At 32.3% G+C, this 23,877-nt stretch overlaps 2 protein-coding genes and 1 pseudogene across 10 annotated transcripts; 2 read left to right on the top strand and 1 right to left on the bottom strand.

The window, feature by feature from the left end:
* The first annotated feature begins 3,911 nt into the window (after positions 1 to 3,911).
* Positions 3,912 to 8,808, top strand: LOC106427465 (homeobox-DDT domain protein RLT3-like). The gene is made up of 14 exons (XM_048738489.1): positions 3,912 to 4,346; positions 4,416 to 4,589; positions 4,663 to 4,722; positions 4,784 to 4,982; positions 5,068 to 5,168; positions 5,251 to 5,337; positions 5,434 to 5,565; positions 5,649 to 5,792; positions 6,100 to 6,228; positions 6,319 to 7,110; positions 7,206 to 7,769; positions 7,871 to 7,975; positions 8,074 to 8,291; positions 8,509 to 8,808. The coding sequence occupies exons 1-14, from the start codon at positions 4,083 to 4,085 to the stop codon at positions 8,510 to 8,512; spliced, it is 2,973 nt and encodes a 990-aa protein (XP_048594446.1). The 5' UTR covers positions 3,912 to 4,082; the 3' UTR covers positions 8,513 to 8,808.
* A 702-nt stretch (positions 8,809 to 9,510) lies between these two features.
* Positions 9,511 to 12,481, top strand: LOC106411874 (annotated as a pseudogene).
* Positions 12,368 to 13,637, bottom strand: LOC106427432 (zinc finger A20 and AN1 domain-containing stress-associated protein 2-like). 9 transcript variants are annotated; one of them, XM_013868163.3, is made up of 3 exons: positions 13,465 to 13,637; positions 13,326 to 13,362; positions 12,368 to 13,076 (listed from the first exon to the last, which is right to left on the bottom strand). In XM_013868163.3, the coding sequence occupies exon 3, from the start codon at positions 13,067 to 13,069 to the stop codon at positions 12,533 to 12,535; it is 537 nt and encodes a 178-aa protein (XP_013723617.1). In that variant the 5' UTR covers positions 13,070 to 13,076; positions 13,326 to 13,362; positions 13,465 to 13,637; the 3' UTR covers positions 12,368 to 12,532. The 9 variants fall into 9 exon arrangements, with proteins under 9 accessions (XP_013723617.1, XP_013723615.1, XP_013723613.1 ...); XM_013868161.3 differs by having other exon boundaries at positions 12,368 to 13,071; positions 13,465 to 13,634; XM_013868159.3 differs by having other exon boundaries at positions 12,368 to 13,071; positions 13,211 to 13,362; positions 13,465 to 13,595.
* Positions 13,638 to 23,877: the final 10,240 nt, after the last annotated feature.

The raw sequence follows: 23,877 nt of genomic DNA, 5'->3' as shown, positions 1-23,877 counted from the left end.
CCTCCAACGTAAGACAATCACACGCTTTTAAAGAAAATATTCAATATATAGCTACAGATACAGTCTCATTATTAAATGATGAAACATAAACAAACCATAGTGCTCATGATTGTTGACAGAAAAAAAAAATTTTAAGCAACTTTTATGATTGTTGGGATAATGTCTCTAAGACCTCTATTGATATGAAAATTAAATAACAATAAAAAACTATTAAAAATTCTTAAGATAATTCTAACTGAATAATATAAATACTAAAATAGGTGTAAACTAGATAATAAAAATATTTAGAATATATCCAAATATTTTTCTGTATCATTCTCTCCGGGTTAGAGAAGATTTGTCCTTGAATCTTAACTGTGATCTTCAACCCCAAAACCAGACTTGAAATCTTCACATGAAATGTTATTCTTTTGCAACTCTTCCATTCGTATCTCTTCACCTTCTTATTTATTCATCTCCAAACAAATAATAAGACATGTATTGCCTTTAGCCAAAATTTCCATAATTTGCATGAAACCTCCTTTTTTACTCCAAAACTCCAAGGAAACACATCTGATTGGCTTCTAGTGCTGTTGAATATATATGTGACAGTGTTTTTAAAACCGGACCGGCAAGCGAACCGGAATTGTTTTGGGTCATGGTTCATTGTGATTCGACCGGGTCTGAACCGGGTTCGATCGGATTTACTTAGATTAAACTAAATTTAATGGTATATTATAAATAATATGCATATTTTTTTAAAAAAATATATCATATCAAATAAAATGTTTAAATAGTCATAATGTGTAGAAAAACTTAAAAATTAAAATTAAAATCAAAAATCAATATGGAAAGCACATTTAAACTTTATTCGCAGATCTTATCACTCTACATCTTCATCACCTTTAAAAAAATTATATACACATTAGGTAAAAGTTATATTTTGAAATACAAATTTCAAAAAACGAAAATGTTTCAATGAATTAAAGTTTTCAAAATAAGTGATCATGAAATAATTTTTTTTTTAAAATGAGAAATAGACAAAAACAATATCTTGACATGAATATTAAACTTTGTGAATCTTGTAATTTATGAGTTGTAGAGAAGATAAAACAAAAATATGAAAGATGATACTTTATTAATCTTTGATAAATCTTATTTTTACTAAAAAAAAGAAAAATTAATAACAAATTTTGGCTTATATACGAACCGAAGTTTGGCTGATTCATTGGGTCGCCGGTTTCTAAGTTTTTGACGGTTCAATAGGGGTTTTTAGATTATTTTTTGTTCATGGTTCAACCCGGTCTGATCGCCAGTTCGGTTTGGATTTAAAAACACTGATACGTGACGTCTTCTTTTGTCGATATGATATGGAAATTTTTTGGTAGTAGTTCTATCTTCCGAGACAGCCACCACATGTCCAACAATATTGATATAAACGGTGTCTTCACTTTCAGAAAACAAATTTTCTTTTGCGAAAAAATAAATGTTTCCCTTCAACATTAAGAAACCAAAATACCAACTTTGATACTACTTGAGGTAGCAGAAGCTACTATGGGCCTGACTGGTTCAAACGCAGCGGTTGCAGTTGCGGTTGCGTGAGTTTGTGGATGCGGGCGGTTGCGGTTTCTAGCGGTTTTAAGAAATTTGTACGACTGGTACTGCGGTTAAAAATTAGTGTGTTTGCGGGTGACTTATGACTGGTTAACTACCTAATGCGGGAACAGTCAAATAATAAATTAACAATATTTACATTTAATATAATTATAAAAATATCAAAAATCATAAAATTATAATAAATATAAAATTTATATTTAGAAATTTAAAATTTTAATTTTTGAAAATTTATTTAAATTTTTTTTATTATAAAATTTATAATATTATTAAAATATAATAGATATGTTTTAATATTTTCATAATTTCAATTTTAAATTTTTTATTAAATATTTTTACTTTTGTAAATATATTTTTTTTTTTAAGAAAAAAAATTTACCCTCCCGCAACCGCAAACGCTAGCTGGAGCCAGCTTTTGAATTTATGAGATTCGGAGCAGTTTAAAGCGGTTTGAAGCGATTTAGAGCGATTTGAGTGATTGTTGCAAATCGCCGACAACCGCTACCAACCGCAAAAGCTGCGTTTGCGGGTGGTAACGGAAAAACCAGTCGCCTCCTATAACTACAAAGATTTTTATTTAGTCTAAGATGTCTATTTATATGAAAACTAAATAACTATAAAATTATTAAAAATTCTTAAGATAATTCTAACTAATTAAGATAAATATTAAAATAAGTATAAACTAGATAATAAAAATATTTGGAATATATCCAAATATTTCTCTGCATCAATAAGTCGACAGAAAAAAAACACAAAAGGGCAAATCAAAATTGAAAAAAAAATCGAGACCCTAACCCGATATAACGATATCAAATAAAAATAAAAAGAAAGAAAGAAAAAAGTTTCGGCTATTTAGGCTTTCTTTCTTCGATATTTTTTTAAAGATGTTTTATATTTTATTCACACCGTTTGTGTAAGAGTCGGCTATACAAGTGTATGTATCTAATTGTCTGATTCTTTGATTTTTTTTCTCTTTTTGCTCATTTCAAATTCTCAATTTCTTTTTAGTTATTAAAATATGGTTAGATATTTAAATTCAATTTTAATATTTTATTAATATGTAATTATTTAAAAAGATAAATCAGTTAAAACAAACATATTTATCATTTATCTTTTTATTTTATTTTGGTACTTTTTTAGTGTAAATATATTCCCAGAGATATTTGGATTTTTTATTTATTTATTAAGGGGATGATTTGACGTTGACGAATGCGTCGAGTGTCATGCGCCTGGTTTTGATTGACGAACATCAGAGTTCTCAATTTTTTTTTAAATTTTATTGGATACGAAGAGGAAATCGCGAGCTTAACTTCAAGTTCTGGAAGCTTTTTATTTCGATACCAAGCCGAACCAGTTTTTTTTTTTTTCCGTCAATAGTTTTTTAAATTTATATAAACGGGTCCAGCCCAGAAACTGATTACAATATAAGCCCACTAAAACTACCGGGCCAAAACTCGTTACACAATTGGGCCCATTTCCAGCGCCCACCTTGAGAAACCCTAGAAACAAACACGAGAGCGAAGCGCGGCCGCCTCGCAGATAACTCTTTTCGTCACTTGGACACGTGTCAACATCCTCGGCGTTGAGGGTCACGTGTCGCGAGATCGACGCATCGCACCTGCTTCTCGTCCTCGCCGGAGATCCATCCATCGGATCAACCAGCCACACCGGAACTCCGAAGTTCCGAACCTCTTCACCGTCAAAAGCTTATGGGACTCTAATATCGGAGAGAATCAATCGCCGTGGCGAGATCTCATCCACCCCCGTTCACCGCAGCCGCCCAAAGCCTCGCATGCAACCTCACTCTTTCCGTCGGAGATATTTCTCTCCTCCGACGCGACCAGAAACCACTCCAAACCAACGAATAAATACCGAAATAAAAACAAACGGAAAAAAATAAACCCTAAAGGACTAGGGGACTGAAGCCGGCGACGTAAAGCTGTGGTAGCCTTTACCCCCGGAAGCTAGATCCGACGACGGCGGAACTAAGGGAGCTTCCCCACCGCCAGTTAATCGTTAAGGGAACTAAGGGAGCTTCCCAAGCCGAACCAGTTAATCGGAGATTAAACGTGGATTAGTTGTGGGGAGTTTTTGAAATTTTTTTATAGGTTTAGGTTAATTGCTAAAAAGCGTTAGTCTGGAAAGCCAGAATTTAGTTAGTGCAGTGGCTGTTCCGATCTCTCACTCTTTACTTTACCCGGGCACGAACATCAAATCTGTAATATTAATTTATTTTCTTTTTTGTAAAAGGTTTAAAGAAGGGTGAAAGAGTAATTTTGTATTCATTTCTATCTCCTCCAAAACCCTAAAACCCTCCACAAAATCTCATTTCTATAGATATATCTAAGAAAAAAGTAGCATCAGATTTTTCTGATACAAAAGGTGAAGATCAGAGCGAGTCGTTCCCGAGTCGATCCAAAATCGCGGCGGTTCTCTTACCGGCTTCCGCCGTGTTTGAACAGGGGCAGTTCGTCTTTACCTTACATGTGATGAATGCAGAGAAAATGCATCCGAATCCTGGGGAAATGGATGAGAGAAGAAAGAAATCCTCCGTGGCGGCGGCGGTGAGAGCGAAGATTCCTCAGCCGAGGGGCTCTGCTCTTCGGAAGATCAATTGTCAAAAGCTGTTGACCTCACAGTACATTTTGGCTAAGGTTTTTAGAAAAGACGGCCCCTCACTTGGTTTTCAATTTGACCATCTTCCTCCTTCATCATCATCTCTTGATCAACAGAGAGTGGGGAGAAAGAGAAAGGTTAGTGGAATCATCTTTCATTATTGCAAAAGAGAAAGGTTAGTTACTCTTTATTTTGCTTTTATTTAGGTTTCCGAGCAGCACACTAGCCAAGATGATTGCGTTGTTGTAAAGAAGAAACAATATGGTATTGGCAAGGGTTTGATGACAGCGTGGCGTGTTATGAATCCAAATAGCCACGAAAGAGCAACCTTAGCTCAAAGCAATCCCAAGAAGACCAAAACACAATTAGCATCAATACTGGTACTACTTGTTTTTACCTCTTTTATTGCCTTTTTGAACTTATTGTTAATTGCAATTGTTTTGCTTTCTTCAGAAGCAGAAGCAGAAGAAGAAGAAGTCGATGGAGAAGAAGAGGACTTCTATAAATACAGAGGTAGCTTAGATTCAATAAGCCAACAAATATGATTTGATTAACTCTTGCTTGCTTGCTGTAGACTACGGAAGAATTAAACAAAGATGAGACGGTGGGATTTAGTGAGAAATGTGAGCTCGGGGAGGTATTTAAAGAAACCTGTCAAACAATTTCGATACTAGTTGATGATGAGGAATTGGAGAGACAGGAAGGGCTAGTGAATCCTCCGTTAACTTGTTCATGCCATACTGCTACTTGTGGATCTTGTTTTCTATGCAAAGGTATGTGTCTTGGTTCAATCCTTGAGAGAGTGAGTTTTCGTTCTCAAGTACCTTTTTTTACATCTATTTTGTTGTTTGTTTTCAGATTTATTGCCCAAGTTTCCCCCAAGTTCTGTTGGCATGAGGCTGCCTTTTGCTTTGCATCCATGGAATTCTTCTCCAGAGTCTGTCAAGAAACTTTTTAAGGTGAGCACTTGGTGATTGATTTCTTCTTAAAATTACCTTTCTTTCTTGGAACTGACCTAGTACTACGTATGTCTGTTGACAGGTTGTCCATTTCCTGTATACTTATTCAGTAACTCTTGACATATGTCCCTTCACTATCGACGAGTTCACACGGGCATTTCATGATAAGGTGCTCTCTCTTATTTGATAATAACAAATAGTTAAATCTCTTATGTTGCTGAAGGAAACTGTTTCTTAAAATAACATATTGCATTTCCTCTTTCAGGACTCCTTGCTCCTTGGTAAAATTCATCTTTCCCTGCTGAAGTTGCTTCTGGTTGATGTTGAAACCGAGCTGCAAAGGGGATCTTTTTCAACCTTGAGTATATCATGCAAGTTTCTAGCCCTGCTGCAGTCGGTATGTGGAGCTATCTATTTTTTTCCTTGGCATACTTCCGTTTGAGAGACAGGTTTTGACATTCTCCCTGATATTTTTTTTAGGTGGAGAGCCAAATTCGTATTCTTGATATGTGGAAGGATTCATTAAATTCTCTTACATGGGCGGAGATATTGCGTCAGATATTGGTTGCAGCTGGTTTTGGTTCTGTAAAGCGGGCTGCTGGTCAATCAGAGGAACTAAGTAAGGTGCTGATTTCGTGCAACCCTTTTGATTCGTTGAAACAACCATCTGTCTACTCTATTTGCTTGGCACCGAAAATATAGTTCATCACATGAAATGCCTACAAATGCTACTTCTCTTGTCCTTTTCATTCGTATCAAAGTTCCATATACTAGCATGCTTTGTTTATTCTTGAAGATGGGTTAGTTGCGTGTGGAATACTGAAGGTTCTTGCTCAATTTTCTTTTATATCCTCCTGTGCATGCTCTATGTCGTTTATAGGTTTTTTCTTTAATTTTCTGACGCATTATTGGTTGATGTTACCTCCTGTAGGAAAGGAGACTCATGAAAAAGTATGGCCTCCGTCTTGGAACATTAAAGGGTGAATTATTTAGGATGCTTAACGAGCAAGGCGGCAAAAATGGCTTGAAAATATCCGAGTTAGCTAATGCAGCAGTAGAGGTAGTTTTTTCTGAAATTATTATCAGCTTCTTGTTAGTAAATCCTAAGATTATTATATCTAATAGAATAGGGTGCTGGTTAATGTTATAGGTTGCTGGGCTGAATCTTGCAACTGCATCAGAAGAAGAACGAGAGCGTTCAATATGTTCAACGCTGGCAAGTGATATTACACTTTTCGAAAAAATATCTGAATCTACATATCGTGCACGTGTTAATTGTTTCTCTGAGGACCATGAGTCTGATTCGGGCGAATCTGGAAGTGTTGATGATGATGAATCTGGTGATGAGTTGGGGCGTGTTTCAGAAAGTTTTGTATTTCGAAAAGCCAAGTGTAGGAAAAGGCGGAAGCAGGTGTTGGAAGTATGCAGTGAGATTGATGAAAGCCATCCTGGAGAAGCATGGTTGTTGGGGCTAATGGAGGGGGAATATTCAGACTTAAGCATTGAAGAGAAGTTAGATGTTTTCATCGCTTTGATTGATCTTCTTAGTTCTGGTTCCACTATTAGAATGGAGGATTTACCCAGAGCTATGGTTGACTGTGCCCCTAGTATCTATAGTCATGGTTCTGGTGGAAAAATCAAGAGAGCATCATCCTCTAATCATCCACGCGTATCATGGGTCCATGGAGGAGAGCGAATCGAAAAGCTATCTAAACCGTCTGATTCTCATCCAGTTGATTCATCATCAATTGTGGGGGCTGATTTTGCAAAGCTCGCTGGAGACAATGTTCACCCTATGCAATCTGTATACCTTGGTTCTGACCGTAGGTTCAACAGGTACTGGCTTTTCTTAGGCCCATGCAACGCGAATGACCCTGGTCATAGGTGTGTCTACTTTGAATCTTCTGAAGATGGTCACTGGGAAGTTATCAGCCACAAGGAGGTGATGTCATTGTGCACAAATTAAATGAAAACTTGTATTGTGTAAGTTGGATTGATTCCTTGCCTAACATTTCCCTATTTTTTGGCTTGGTGCAGGCTTTGCGGGCACTGTTGTCAGTGTTGGACGATAGGGGTAGACGGGAAGCTCGGCTTATTGAGTCATTGGAGAAACGAGAAAGTTTTCTCTGTCAAGCCATGTTAAGAAGAATTGACCATGTAGTCAGAGAGGACAGTTCTTCTTCACCGGTTTCTGATATAGACAACAACAACCTATGTCTCAATGAGATTGCCAATGATCAACAAGCAGCTATAGTATTTGAGAAGCGGGGCAACAGCCTATTATGGAGCCTTGTTCAGGAGTTTGATGAATGGATATGGGATAAATATTATCTTAATCTCAATGTTGTTAAACACAGCCGAAGATCCTACCTTGATTCGCTTACTAGGTGTAAGAGTTGTCATGATTTGTATTGGAGAGATGAGAAGCACTGCAAGATTTGCCATGCTACCTTTGAGCTTGATATAGATCTTGAAGAAAGATATGCGATTCATGAAGCCACATGCAGCAGGAAGAATGAAGAGAGTAGTGATTCATTTCCAGATCACAAAGTTCTTTCTTCCCAGTTGCAATCACTAAAGGCTGCAGTGTATGCCATTGAGGTCTGTCGAGATAGTCGTTTTTGCTTTACTATTTTTAATCTTTTCCGTCTTTCTTGGTTTGTGTTAAGAAACTGCTCCCTTTCTTGGTTAACATTTTTCAGTCTGCAATGCCCGAAGATGCCTTGATTGGTGCATGGAAAAAGTCAGCTCATAGGTTATGGGCAAAAAGGCTTCGACGAAGCTCAACGTTGTCTGAAATTACGCAGGTTTTCATTTTTATTATGCAAAGCTCCCTTTTTCCTTATTTTAGTCCGAAATTGATTGTTCTCTAACTTACCTCTTGTTGCTAAATCATGGTCTGAAGGTGATTGGGGACTTTGTTGGAGCAATCAATGAAGATTGGTTATGGCACTTTGGTGAGGAGGAGGAGGGAGAAATTATAACTAGCTTCCCTTCTATGCCTCGAACAACTTCTGCGATTGCTCTCTGGTTGGTAAAACTGGATACCTTGATTGCTTCTTATGTGGTGGAAAAAGCTCCTCAACCTGAAGGGAATCAATTGAACAGGACCAGAAAATACAAGTATGAACTTACTTCTCTATCATCGTCATCTGTTAGTGTACTAAAGTGTTTCTTGTCTATAGCTCGCTTTCTGTTTCATCTGAGACCAACAACCACTTCCCGTTTTCATATTTTGGTCATCTAATAATTTAACATAGCTTGTGTGTTTTCAGTTAATAATATGCCTTCCTGGATTATTTGAGTTTTTTTTTTCACTTACCTGGACTTTTCTTTTCAGGTAGGTGAACGTATAAGCAGTAGTTGTAGCTCTCATCACGGAAGGGGATACGTAGGAGGAAAATTTTGTACAGAGAAGAGATGTTTTGTTCCTGCATTAAGTGACTTTTTGATAAAATATATGTATATAGACATTTTAGGAAGTCATTCGGTTTTAAATTGTTCTGGTTTCCTATAATTCCTAAAATCGTTTCTTCATTGTATGGTAAAAACGTAGTTTTATGTCCTGGTGAACATTTTGGGGTTTGTTTTCTGTAAAATAAAACGATCACCATTGTGTTTATGTGGTGATCTAACAATATATCTAGCGTTTGACCCGTACAAATGTTTTTTATAATTATGTGTATTTGGTTTGTGTCAAAATGAGCAAATATATTATTCAGAATTTGATATTTATAACGTTGTTCTTGTACTTTGTTTTAAACTATGTATAATGGTTTATATTTGTAAGTATCTATCTAATAATAAAGTTGAGTTTTCTCTCACCTCAGCTCTCCACATCAGCACATAGCATGGGGCTTTTGTTGACAGGTGGCATGATCTTTTCGATCATTAAAAATGTTCTTTTCTGTTTCAGTGGGCTTCGGTTTTTAAGTATCAATCAGTGGCTCACTAATTTGTTTCTCATGTTGGACCTGGATTTATCTAGGGTTTCTTTCAATAGATGTTAGAGGAGTGCCCCTTTGCATCTCACCATATCCCAGCAACGTTTCTGTGACGTTTGCAGTTTCCGTTTTCACTTCCATTAATCATTTAAGTTATTTCGTTTGTTTTCTGTATAAAGCGGCGTCTCTTAATCCATTCATATCCAAGCTTCGTCATCGAAAACCCAGTTTCTAGATCTTCTATACCGAGAAGAAAGTCCAAAGGAGTTTAGATCTTGAAGCTTTGATATATAGATTACGATTAAGAGTGTAGAGTCAAGAACCAAAAGATGAGTGAAACAGAGGGGGCCAGGAATGATCTAAGATGACCTTTCATACACACAAGGAGTTGGTGTCAGATGGGTTCAAGAGAGTCGCGTATGATGGGTTCATCTAAAGTTATCAGCGACAGCTCTATCTATGTTTTTGCATGTGGTCTGATCGCTGCTCTTAGTCATATTCAATTCGGTTTCACTGTAAGAAGAAAGTTCAACCCTTTCAACTTTTGTTCTTTTCCATTTGTACAGAGTTGTGACTGATTTGTATGGTTTGGGTCCGGTGTGATTATTATTCTCCAACAGAAGCTGCGATCACTAAGGATCTCGGTTTAACTATTGAATCTGAGGTAATTAACCAATCTTTCTGTCTAGAACTGTCTGGTTTATTCTTTGTCTGACTTTGATCTCTTGTCCATGTATTAGTACTTAATGTTTGGTTCTCTATCCAATGAGGGTGGTATGGTTAGTGCAATTGCCAGTGGTCAGATCGCATAATACATTGGATGAAAAGGGGTATTGTGTAGTTTCCTGAGTATTAAATTACTCTGTTTGAATATTGATCCAGCTAATGACAACTTCCTTGCTTACTTAGCCCTTTAATTGTGTGTTTTCTTGGATAGTCTCTGATGATTATTGGTTGGTTTGCATATCATTTGCAAAAGTGAGTGTTTGTTGTTTTTCAGTTTCTTTATTTGACCTCATTCTGAAATTGTTAGATTGGCCTTACATCATACTGGTTTTGTAGGATACTTTTTTTCTTTATAGGGAAGACATTTAGACGGCTTTGGTGTTGGGATCATTTAGTGGATATTAGTCCTTAGATCTGGCTTACTTAGATCTCAATGGAACATCTATCACTTGCTATAGTTTTTGTATCGCTCTAACACAGGCGAGAGGTTTAAAGAAGCATATGAAGAGGCTCAATGCTCCTAAATATTGGATGCTTGACAAACTTGGTGGTGCATTTGTTTATCTTCTGCTACGAGAACTTCTGTCTTATCTATGATACCAAAGGACGTTTCCGTCTTCACTCCCATCAGGGACGAGGAATCTAAGGTTTTGATCTCTCTTGCTCTTGTCATAATTTAGAGTAATGCTTGACATGAATGTGTACCACCAAGATTTGTTTTTTTTCTTATCTACAGTTTAAGTTTTGCAAGCTTAGAACTATCCAGTTCGAACAAAAGGGCATCCCTTTCCTGAACACATACAATGGTCGCACAATAATAATGAAACCATTAAGATCGACTTGGAGGAGAACAAGATTGTTGAGTTCATCAAGTTTGATGTCGGGAATGTTGTGATGGTGGCTGGGGGTAGAAACAGAGGGCGTGTTAGTGGGATTAAAAACAGTGTGAAGCATAAGTGAAGCTTTGAGACTATCCACATCCAAGACTTATCAGGACATGAGTTTCCAACAAGGTTGAGGAATGTGTTCACCCTTGGCAAAGGGTCAAAGCCGTGGGTGTATACGTAAGGGTAAGGGTGTTAACCTTACCATCATTGAAGCAGCCAGGCAAAGGCTCTCGCTGGCCAACATGCTGCTTAAGTTTGTGACTTTGAGCTATTTATTATGTCTTTTTTAGATGACTTTTATTTCACACACACTTTGTATCTTTCGGTTTGCTTATAAGTTTGAAACTTGTGTTTTTTTTTCTTAAATCTATTTCAAGTATTAAAAATGGATCCATGAAAAATCTCTAAATAGACCGACTCTGCGTATGTTGGTTTGCTGCTCCGTTTTGAATCTTACTTTATTTTATCAAAAGTTTAAAGGTGTCAAACATTTATGTAATTTAATTGATTTGCAAAATAATCATGTACTAGCATGTGACATCCAAAGACAACTTATGCTACGCCCGGATTTTCTTATATAAATTTTAATATATTTAATCTATTATATTACTATTAGAATATATAAAAATCATCTTATTTATTTTTACAAAAATATAAATTATAATTTGAATTTTAAATTATTAGAGTGCAAACACTAATAATATTGATATGTATATATGTGTATATATATATTATATGACTTAAAAAGTATATGTTGTTTATTTATATCTTTAAAATAATTAAACACTGAATTTGTTTTTTATAAGTTTTATTAATGCTTTAGATGTACCTTTCAATTAATTTTATTATTCTATTGCGATAAAATCGTGTAGAATTACATGTTTCAATAAAGTTAAATTATTTAATTGGTTCGAGAATGTAAACTTTGGGCTTTGTTAATTTATTGTGTTTCAATTTTTTTTGCAGCATCCTTTTGTAAGATACTGACCTCTCACCCAAATGAAATAGGATGTAAATAAATAGATTGTATATTTATTCACCGTCACTATTTTGTTGTGAAGAGAAAAGAGTGATTTAATAGATACTGAACTAAATGTTTGAATTTAATTTATGATGTTTCAATTTCTGTTTTTTCAGTAGAATAATAATAATTTATTTGAAAAATGTAATTTATTTTTTACTTTTAAGAATATAATTTCTTTTTTCTTTTTGAGTTTTCTATATTTTGTTATATCATATTGTAGAAGATAAATATAGTCTTCATGATTTTAGCTCCAAATATTTTAGTTTCAATATGTTTTTTTGTTGTTCAGTCTCTTAAATTTCTGGTGCACAAAAAACAGTCTCTTAGTTTTATTTTGCGTAGTAGTAGTAGTCATGTTACTAACCACTACCAACTAAAAAAAAAAACAATTTTGAACTCATTAGAAAATAAAACATACAAACCCGGCGCTACGCGCCGGAATACCACTAGTACTTTATAAACCTTTGTTAACATGAGAGACACCTCTTGAATCAGGTGCAGATAGGAGAAAGGGAACTTTGTGATAGACGCCTCTGGGCAGTATCTATCAATATGCTATTTATTCAAGAAGCTGACAAACTCCTCGTTTATTAGATTTAGAGGAGACAACTCCGTTTCTTTGATCTCTTAATGGATGATTTTATTAGAATCAAATGTCTCCCTCTTATAGGAGTAAACACCTTAGTAGGCAATAATAACAAATATGTAAAATTCTAAACCTTCTTTTCCAATTCTAAATGCTCCTAAGGAGGTCGTAGTCTATCACTTTGGTGTTTGAGTTCTTCAGATTTTGTCAAGCTTCTCTGCCTTCACAACCGGGTTTGCTTTAGCTATAGCTTCTTGCGCAGCGGCATGGTAATTGAAGGAGCAGTTGTGTATGTCTGCATAGCGGTGCGTCCCGCAGAAGAGGTCACCGCAGCGACATTTGAATCCAGTCAGACCAACCCGTTTATTGCAAGTAGCACATCGGCTTGGTCCTTCCTTTGGTATTGATGCAGCTGCTTCTGGAGCTACTACCTCTGCGACGACGACTTGGACAGAAGATGGCTGTAAAGAGACAGCCACCGGCTCAACGGATTTGGTTTCAGCATCAACCAGCGCGGTAGCAGCAAAGGTTTCCTTTAAGATGTTGCTGGATGAAGATGTACCACCAGACACTGCAGATGCAAACCTAGCCCCCTGTTCCTGTTGAAACAGGATAGCCTTGTGACACTTGGAACACATGTTCATTGTGGCAGAGCTTCCGAAGAAACCGCAGTTGTTGATGCATAGCTTGGGACCTTCAGGTGGGCTTTGGCATCCTGTCTTGTCGTGGTCCATTTCTGCACTACAAAACAGACATCCTCAGTACCACGTAGGAAAAAGACATTTTTCGTTACAATAACTTCAATTAACATTTATATCAGCGTAAAAGCTAAGAACTTTACAACAAATAATTTTAAATTCGTAAAATATACAAACCACATAGTTTAATCTCATTCTCATCCAACACTACCTTCCTTCTTAGAAATGAACCTTCAATAGCAAATCTGTAAAACATACAAAACCCACATAGCCTAATCTCACTTCTATTCACCTGTTTGCCCGAGAAGCCTTGATTGATCAAACAGTCCCTAATCAATTGACAAAAGGGGAAATCGAAATTGGAATCGAAAGCCGAGACCCAAACCCGATATATCAAATCGAAATAGAAAGGAAGAGAAGAACACTTTTACCGTAGGAAGGATCGTCTCTGCTGGAGAGATCCAGCAGAAGCTGAGAAAATTGGAGACGAGAGAAAAAAAGGTTTCGGCTCTTCTCTCTTCGATATATTTTTATATTTTCATTCACACCGTTTGTGTTAGAGTCAGCAACACACGTTTTCGTATCTGATTGGCTGTTTCTTTTGATCTTTTTTTTCTCTCTTTTCTCATTTCAAAATTTCAGTTTCTTTTTGAGTTATTAAAATATGGTTATATATTTTAAAAATATCTAATTAAATTAAATTTTAATATTTGTTTATATGTAATTATTAAAAATAAAAATTAGTTAAACAAACATATATCTCATTTATTTATTTATTTATTATTTTTTTTTTACAACAAAAACTAGAGATAAACTAAGTAGATTTCTGATCCAAAAGCCACCTCGCGGAAATCGAATCAACATAAACCATAGCTGCAGGCTGATTTCTAGCACCTCGTGCTAGCTTGTCCGCCATTGTATTATGTGTCCTCGGAATATGCTGAATAGTAAAGGGATGAAAAAATTTCTTACATCGCAGAAACTCCTCCATACTATCTCAAATAAAGATATGGTTATAGATTTGGTATTTTTGAAAACAGATTCAATGAAAATGAATGCAGCTGTCAAATGTTAACTCACTTTTAAAAAAAACAAGATAAGACACTACAAGTTTTAAGTAAATTTGAAAATGACATACGCTTAATCATCATAATATTCATCACTGGTTTTCATGAATTTATTTTTTGTCAACATTCATATTATAAAAATAGTAAATAATCGAAATTATGATCCACTTTGTTACCAAACACTGTCCTTTTTCCGTCTTGCAAAATAATAGATTGTCATCCGCAAAAGAAAGATGTAAGATCATAATATGATTTTCACTTTTCTCCGTTTAGGAGGGAGATCAGAGCTTCAGTGCACAAGATGAGCATAAAGGGGATAATGAGTATCCATGTCTTAAACATGTCGAAGGAATAACATATCCTATGGGTTGCTTTGAGAAGGTGGCAATGCTATGTTCTGCTGAGATGGGTCACCATTTCCTTATGCGCTCATTGACTAGTTATTTTTTAGTCAAACATTACTGATATTAATCTATAAAGAGTTAGCCTTCACTGAAAGAAGGAGGGTCTGCTACACCAAGAGCTGATTTTGCCACTAAATCAGCTTCAAAGTTCTCTAAACGAGGAATAGTCGAAATGAGATGGTATCAAAGACATTACTAAAGTGATAGATGTCAAACAGTATCCCAAAAAGCGATGTCTTTGATTCATTGGTCTTCAGCATAGTGATGAGGACCTGAGAATTTGACACACCGTAAGCGATTGAATTTGAAAGAAAAAATAAAGTAAAATTTCAAGGAAAAAATAAATAAAATTAAGTAAAATTTAGGGAAATGCCCTAGGATACTAAAAAAGTTTCTATCACAAATATAGACTCTAAGAATCAAAATGACCAAAATGTTTCACTAAAAAGGTAAATATACACTTATGCCCTAGGGGTTAACTAATACAAACCTTCGGATTTAGAGTTAAGGGGAGGAGATTTGGGTTTGATGTTTAAAATTTTATAAAATAGAAAATAAATATTAAAAATTTGAAAATAAAAATTTTAAAAATAGTTTCAAAAATTATTTTTGAATTACAAAAAGAAAATTAAAAAAAAATAAAATCGAAATAAAAATTCAAAAACAAATTATAAAAAAGTTCGAATTTGAAAATATATAATCTAAAACTATAATTTTTTGTTTTGTTTTTAATGTTTTTATATATCTAGGGTATTAGTGTCCTTTTACCTATTAAATGAAACATTTTGGTCATTTTCCTCCTTGTGGTCTATTTTTGTGACCAAAACTTGAAAATGGTCTATTTATGACAATTGCCCTAAAATTTATTAAAATTTATTAAAACTTTAGAGATTTTTCAAATCATCATTTTTTTTAGTTTTAAACATTCCTACAAATAATTACTACATTTATTCAGATGATTTTAAATATGACATATTTAGAATAGCCGTAATAAATTATTTTTTAAAATCTAATTATTTTTCCGTAAAGACTTAACAAATTCTCCACAAAACATGGTAAAAATACAAACAATATGACATATATTTCACCTATTAGTTACCAAAACAAATATATATTGCTGAATCAGATATATATATATATATATATATATATATATATAAGAAATGAGAAAATCATACCCATGTATTCTGGTGCCTTATAACCTACTATTCCAACACACTTGGTATTCATTGATTCTCTATTTTCCGTTGTAGTCCTGGCAAAACCAAAGTCTGAAATTTTGGCTCAAAAATCTTCTTCCAGAAGATCGTTTGACGATTTCAAAGCTCGGTGGATGTAGATTTAACTTTGACTAGCTAGCGTATGGAAATACTCTACTCTTCTCGCCACATCCAACACATCTTGTGGCATGTACTTGTAAACAAACAACCTCTCATCTCCTTGGACGAAATAACCGTGAAGGATCACATGGTTTCTGTGATGAACGCTAGGTAGAACACTAACCTCAGCTTCGAACTGATCACTGCAGCCTTTACCACTAGTAACAACCATCCTCTTGACTGCAATCTATGTTCCATCTTGCAGTTGTCCCTTATATACAGATCCAAACACATCTTTCCCTAGCAAATCGATAATGTCAAAGTCTTTTGTAGCTTCCCTAATAATTTCCAGTGAAAAATATTTGCTCTCATACTCCATTGCGTTATGCGATGAGACTGTGTCACCATTCGTGGCAATGCTTTGAGAAGGTGGCAAGGCTACGTTCTGCTGAGACTGTGTCACCATTTCGTTATGCACTGTTTGACTAGTTCTATCAGCGATTTTTAGTAAAACTTTAAATTTGAAGGAAAAAACAAGTAAAACTAAATAAAATTTCATGAAATAAATAAATAAAATTAAGACAAATTTATTAAATTTTAGTAAAACTGTAGAGATTTTCCAAATCATCAATCACTTTAGTTCTCAAACATTCCTACAAAACATTCCTACATTTATTCATACGATATTTTTAAATAGGGATAATTTGAAAAATACCCTATTTATGATCTGAAATTTGAAAAACATTCCCCAAATTATTATCTGTGTTTGTAACGTTTCGAGATAAAAATATGTTCATGTTGTTGATTCTTAGTATCTTTAGTAAAATGATGAATGAATTGAATCATACATATTTTTAAGAACAGTGAAAAAGTAGGTTACAAAATTATCTGCAACTGGAAGAGTTCTTCCGTGCTCTAGCTTCACAAAGTTCACAAAATACCTTTTCTTCCCTAGAATTATTGTGTGTTAGTCAAAGAAAAATACTGTACGAAATAAATTGTGGTAAAAATAGAAAAGATACACCAATGCACCATTTACGTCTTATATTTTATCTGGGTTTGTTTCATGTGTGTCTAATCGTACATCGGAACAAAAAAGTCTTTCAATCAGAATAAGTGATTATATAGATATTGCTAAATCTTAAGAACAAGAATACGAGAAATTTGCTTAAAAAAACTGAAGGGCATTTTGCTTGGCAAGGAAGAGTTTAAAATATGCTTTTTCAAACGCATCTGATTCAAAATTTATTTGTGTTTTTATTTAAAAAATAATTTAGATGTAAAATATTTACAAAGATTTCAATTGGATAGTTTGGTAATTTGACGTATGAGTAAGTGTAGTTTTCCAAAATATTATATAACGGTATAGTTTTCAAAATAAAATCTTATATGAAGGTATTTTCCCAAATTTTCCCTTTTAAATATGACATATTTAGAATATCTGTAGTAAATTAATTTTTTAATCTAATAATTTTTACGTAAAAGATTTAACTAATTCTCCATAAAACATGGTAACAAATAAATTTACAATTCAGTTAATATCTTACACTATCAGTAGATTAAGTAATTCTGTCAATATTAAGTATGTTATATAATGACGTATGATAGAGTTATGAACATGTTCAGTACTTAAATAGTAACTTTTTATCGGTAGATAAAAGTAAGACTTTAAATAATAAATTAGATAAATTTGTTATCTTTTATTTTAGTCGTTATATTTATCCACATATAGTAATAATTTCGCATATATAATAAGGGCATCGATTACTAACATTATATAATTATAATTATAGAGTTATAAAACAAAAGTTGGATTAAATGGATTCATTGGTTCATAATAAAAATGAGTATGATATTTTTTTGATTAAAATAATTTTACAAATCATAAAAATGTAAATAATTTAAATATTAAGTTTCCTATAGTATATTTTATTATAGTTGATATATTATTTACTATATCATGTAAACTAAAAATATATCAATGATTATTAGAAATAGGTATACATAAGTAGGTGTAATCAACAAAAATAAAAATAAAATTGCTTTGATAATATAAATTAAATAATATGGAAGTTGAATTAATTTCGAATTCCACAAATAAGAATGGAATTCACCAAAATTAGGATATCAAATTACGATGACCTCCCTTCCACATTAGATACAATAATAGAATTGACAGAAACGTTTAGAGCGTCCAAGCTTTTTCTGGTAGAACTAGAAGTATCTACATCTGTTTAATATGAAACTGTGTATTGAATAAGAGCACGATTTCAATGGTAAGTTATTTAAATGACATTTATTGATGATTAATAAGACGATTGCAAAGAAATCCGACCAAGAACTAAGAAAAGGATGGTGTTTTCGGCAAAAAAAAAAAAAAAAACATTTATGCAAAGGAAAGCCTAGTCCTTATGCCGAAAATATGTGTTGTGAATGGGTTATTCGATCTTCTCTTTATATAGTTGGTATCTTGCTTTTTCTATCTCTAAGACAGCGTAAACCCTTACCCACTTTCAGCCGGACCGAATTCTATTTGCTTGATAACCTTGTCTGAGGAATATAATTTATATCCAATAATAAGTATATAGAACATTTATAGAAAAATTAAATATTTTCGTAGGGTTAACCCATAGATTTTGAGAAAAATTCAAAAAAATGAAAATTTTATTTTAATGCATAGTTACATCATTCACTAACATATGATGAATGTCAAAAACGTTTGAAACCTTTGTTGTCTCCGTTTTTCTATGGAATATTGGTTTTATAGTAGTTAGTCAACCAATTTAGGGAGTATTATGAAGTTTTACTAAATTAATTGACAAAAAATTTAAACGACGCCCATCATGTAGGGGTGGGCGTTCGGGTATATGTTCGGGTTCGGGTCGGGTATTTTGTATTTTTGGTATTTCGGTATAGAGGTGTAGAACTCGTTCGGGTATTTCTGTACTTCGGGTCGGGTTCGGGTATTTTTTAGTTCGGATTCAGTTATTTCGGATCGGGTTCGGATATTTAGATTTTGAAAAAAAAATTTAAAACTTTCATTTTTCAAGTTTCTTGTATTTAAAAATATAACTTTCTGTTAACTAATTTCTATTTTTAATAGATTGAAAGGTTAATAGATTTGGACATAACATTTTAAAACTAAAAAGACATTAATTTAGTTATTTTTGAAAAAAATTTGGATGAAACTTTTTGTTTATTTTTGAAATAAAAAACTTGACATGCATTTTAAGTGAGTAGCAAATTATTTTTTTCGTAATTGTATGTATATCATATGAACTTAAAGTATGTGTAGTATCAATATAAATATTTTATATAAAATGAGAGATGTAAACTAGAAATATAAGGTTAATTATACATCTGTTTGGTTATCTTCGGATATCCATTCGGGTTTGGGTATTATCCGTTCGGGTTCGGGTATCCAATCTCTCTTTATTCAATACACGTTCGCGTATTTTGCTACTTCAGTTCGGATTTCGGTTCGGGTTTTTCGGATCGGGTGCCACTTCGGATATCGGCTAAAGTGCCCATCCCTACGCCCATGTACCATTAAATAGAGTTTAATATACATTAATACAAATGTAAAATGTATTTAAAAACTTTAAAACTACAATAAAAATCATAGGCTTCAGTATATAGAGAATTTACCGAAATATTAAATATTTTCGTAGAGGTCAATCCATAGATTTTGAGAAAAAAATGAAAATTCTATTTTAATGCATAGTTGCATCCTTCACTAACATATGATGAAGGTCAAAGAGGTTTGGAACCATTGTTGTCTCCGTTTTTCTAGAGAATAACGATTTCATAGTGGTCAGTCAACCAATTTAGAGAGTATTATGAAGTTTTACTAAATTAATTGACAAAAAATTTAAACTATGCACATGTACAATAAAAGAGAGTTTAATATACATTAATACAAATGTACAATGTGTTTAGAAATTTTAAAACTACATTAAAAATCATAGGCTTCAGTATATAGAGAATTTACCGAAAAATTAAATATTTTCGTAGGGGTTAGTTAACCTATAGATTTTGAGAAAATTAAAAAAAAAAATGAAAATTCTATTTTAATGCATAGTTGCATCTTTCACTAACATATGCTGAAGGTCAAAGAGGTTTGGAACTTTTGTTGTCTCCGTTTTTTCTAGTGAATATTGATTTTATAGTGATTAGTGAACCAATTTAGGAAGTATTATGGAGTTTTACTAAACTAATTGACAAAAAATTTAAACGATGCCAATATACCAATAAAGAGAGTTTAATATACATTAATACAAATGTAGAATGTGTTTAGAAATTTTAAAACTACAATAAAAATCATAGGCTTCAGTATATAGAGCATTTACACCGAAAAATTAAATATTTTCGTATGGGTTAACCCATAGATTTTGAGAAAAATTAAAAAAAAGGAAAATTCTATTTTAATTCATAGTTACATCATTGACTAACATATGATGAAGGTCAACCAATTTAGCGAGTATTATGAAGTTTTTTTAAATTAATTTACAAAAAATTTAAAAGATGAACATGTACCATTAAAGAGAGTTTAATATACATTAATACAAATGTAGAATGTGTTTAAAGTTTTTAAAACTACAATAAAAATCATAGGCTTCAGTATATAAAGCATTTATCGAAAAATTAAATATATTTGTAAGGGTTATACCAATAGATTTTGAGAAAAATTCAAAAAAATGAAAGTTATATTTTAATGCATAGTTACATCCTTCATTAAGATATGATGAACGACAAAGAGGTTTGAAACTTTTGATGTCTTCGTTTTTCTAGAGAATAGCGATTTTATAGTGGTTAGTCAACTAATTTAGAGTTGTATTATAAAGTTTTACTAAATTAATTGACAAAAAATTTAAACGATTCCCATGTACCATTAAAGAGAGTTTTTTTTTGAATGAATATAAAATTTATTCAATCAAAACTTTAATTACATCAAGTGCTACTGTTTTGATCTCCATCTACATATCAATAAACTCTTAAATCTCTACTATTATGTACTTCAACATATGATGAATGTCAAAGAGGTTTGAAACCTTTGTTGTCTCTGTTTTTCTAGGGAATAGCGTTTTTATATTGGTTTGTCAACCAATTTAGAGAATATTATCAAGTTTTACTAACATATGATGAACGTCAAAGAGGTTTGAAATCTTTGTTGTCTCTGTTTTTCTAGGGAATAGCGATTTTATAGTGGTTAGTCAACCAATTTAGGGAATATTATCAAGTTTTACTAAATTAATTGACAAAGAATTTAACAATTCTCATGAACAATTAAAGAGAGTTTAATATACATTAATACAAAAGAGTATAATATGTTTAGAAATTTTGAAACAACACTAAAAATCATATGCATTTACCGAAAAATTACCGAAAAATTAAATATATTCGTAGGGTTTAACCCATAGATTTTGAGAAAAATTTAAAAATATGAAAATTATATTTTAATGCATAGTTGCATCCTTCACTAATATATGATGAAGGTCAAAGAGGTTTGGAACCTTTGTTGTCTCCATTTTTCTAGGGAATAGCCATTTTATAGTGGTTAGTCAACCAATTTAGGGAGTACTATAAAGTTTTACTAAATTAATTGAAAAAAAATTTAAGAGTGCCCATGTACCGTTAAAGAGAATTTAATATACTTTAATACAAATGTAGAATGTGTTTAAAAATTTTAAAACAACACGAAAAATCATAGGCTTCAGTACATAGAGCATTTACCGCTATATTAAATATTTTCGTAGGGGTTAACCCATATATTTTGAAAAAAATTCAAAACAAAATGAAAATTCTATTTTATTGCATTGTCGCATCCGTCACTAACATATGATGAAAGTCAAAGAGGTCTGAAACCTTTATTATCTCTGTTTTTCTAGGGAATAACGATTTTATAGTGGTTAGTCAACCAATTTAGAGAATATTATCAAGTTTTACTAAATTAATTGACAAAAAATTTAAACGATTATCATGAACAATTAAAGAGAGTTTAATATACTTTAATACAAAAGAGTATAATGTGTTTAGAAATTTTGAAATAACACTAAAAATCATAGGCTTCAGTATATAGAGCATTTACCGAAAAATTAAATATATTCGTAGATTTTGAGAAAAATTAAAAAAAAATAAAAATTCTATTTTAATGCATAGTTGCATCCTTCACTAACATATGATGAAGTTCAAAGACGTTTGGAACTTTTGTTGTCTCCGTTTTTCTAGGGAATAGCGGTTTTATAGTGGTTATTCAACCAATTTAGGGAGTATTATAAAGTTTTACTAAATTAATTGACAAAATATTTAAACGGAGCCTATGTAGCTTTAAAGAGAGTTTAATATAAATTAATACAAATGTACAATGTGTTTCAAAATTTGAAAACTACAATAAAAATCATAGGCTTCATTATATAGAGCATTTACCAAAAAATTAAATATTTTCTTAGGGGCTAACTCATAAATTTTGAGAAAAATTCAAAAAAATGAAAATTCTATTTTAATGCATAGTTGCATCCTTCACTAAGACATGATGAAGATCAAAGACGTTTGGAACCTTTGTTGTATCCGTTTTTCTAGCGAATAGTGGTTTCATAATGGTTATTCAACCAATTTAGTGAGTATTATGAAGTTTTTCTAAATTAATTGACAAAAAATTTAAACGATGCCCATGTACCATTAAAGAGAGTTTAATATACATTAATACAAATGTAGAATGTGTTTAAAAATTTTAAAACTACAATAAAAATCATAGGTTTCAGTATATAGAGCATTTACCGAAAAATTAAATATTTTCGTAGGGTTAACCCATAGATTTTGAGAAAAATTCAAAAAAATAAAAATTCTATTTTAATGCATAGTTGCATCTATCACTAACATATGATGAAAGTAAAAGACGTTTGAAACCATTGTTGTCTCCGTTTTTCTAGGGAATAGCGGTTTTATAATGGTTATTCAACCAATTTAGTGAGTATTATGAAGTTTTACTAAATTAATTGACAAAAAATTTAAAACATGTCCATGTACCATTAAAGAGAGTGTAATATACATTAATACAAATGTAGAATGTGTTTAAAAATTTTATAACTACAATAAAAACCATAGGCTTCAGTATATAGAGCATTTGCCGAAAAATTAAATATTTTCATAGGGGTTGTTAACCCTTAGATTTTGAGAAAAAATCAAAAAAATGAAAATTCTGTTTTAATGCATAGTTGCATAATTCATTAACATATGATGAATTTCAAAGACGTTCGAAACCTTTGTTGTCTCCATTTTTTCTAGGGAATAGCGGTTTTATAGTGGTTATTCAACCAATTTAGGGAGTATTATGAAGTTTTTACTAAATTAATTGACAAAATATTTAAACGATGCCCATGTACCATTAAAGACAGTTTAATATAAATTAATACAAATGTAGAATGTGTTTCAAAATTTTAAAACTACAATAAAAATCATAGGCTTCAGTATATAGAGCATTTACCGAAAAATTAAATATTTTCGTAAGGGTTAACCCATAAATTGTGAAAAAAATTCAAAAAAATGAAAATTCTATTTTAATGCATAGTTATATCATTCACTAACATATGATGAAGGTCAAAGAGGTTTGGAATTTTTGTTGTCTAGGTTTTTCTAAAGAATAACGATTTTATATTAGTTAGTTAACCAATTTAGGGAGTATTATGAAGTTTTACTATTAATTGACAAAAAAATTAAACGATGCCCATGTACTATTAAAGAGAGTTTAATATACATTAATACAAAAGTATAATGTGTTTAGAAATTTAAAACTACAATAAAAATCATAGGCTTCAGTATATAGAGCATTTACCGAATAATTAAAAAACATTTGCAGGGGTTACATCCTTCACTAGCATATGATGAAGGTCAAAGAGGTTTGGAACCTTTGTTGTCTCCGTTTTTCAAGAGAATAGCGATTTTATAGTTGTTAGTCAATTAATTTAGGGAGTATTATGAAATTTTACTAAATTAATTGACAAAACATTTAAACGATGCCCATGTACCATTAAAGAGAGTTTAATATACATTAATAC

This window comes from Brassica napus, chromosome A8, assembly GCF_020379485.1.
Source record: "Brassica napus cultivar Da-Ae chromosome A8, Da-Ae, whole genome shotgun sequence".
In the NCBI taxonomy this organism is placed as follows: domain Eukaryota; kingdom Viridiplantae; phylum Streptophyta; class Magnoliopsida; order Brassicales; family Brassicaceae; genus Brassica; species Brassica napus.
Note: the sequence above shows the minus strand (reverse complement) of the source record. Positions and strands in the feature narration are given on the sequence as shown.

Excerpts from the sequence above, each read along its gene's own strand:
- LOC106427432 (XM_013868159.3), bottom strand. The coding sequence starts at position 13,289 with ATGTTTTACAGATTTGCTATTGAAGGTTCATTTCTAAGAAGGAAGGTA. Across the intron at positions 13,072-13,210 it reads GAATGAGATTAAACTATGTG|AAATGGACCACGACAAGACA; the intron begins GTTTGTATATTT and ends TTTGTAGTGCAG.
- LOC106427465 (XM_048738489.1), top strand. The coding sequence starts at position 4,083 with ATGAATGCAGAGAAAATGCATCCGAATCCTGGGGAAATGGATGAGAGA. Across the intron at positions 4,347-4,415 it reads GAGTGGGGAGAAAGAGAAAG|GTTTCCGAGCAGCACACTAG; the intron begins GTTAGTGGAATC and ends GCTTTTATTTAG. Across the intron at positions 5,338-5,433 it reads CACGGGCATTTCATGATAAG|GACTCCTTGCTCCTTGGTAA; the intron begins GTGCTCTCTCTT and ends TTCCTCTTTCAG.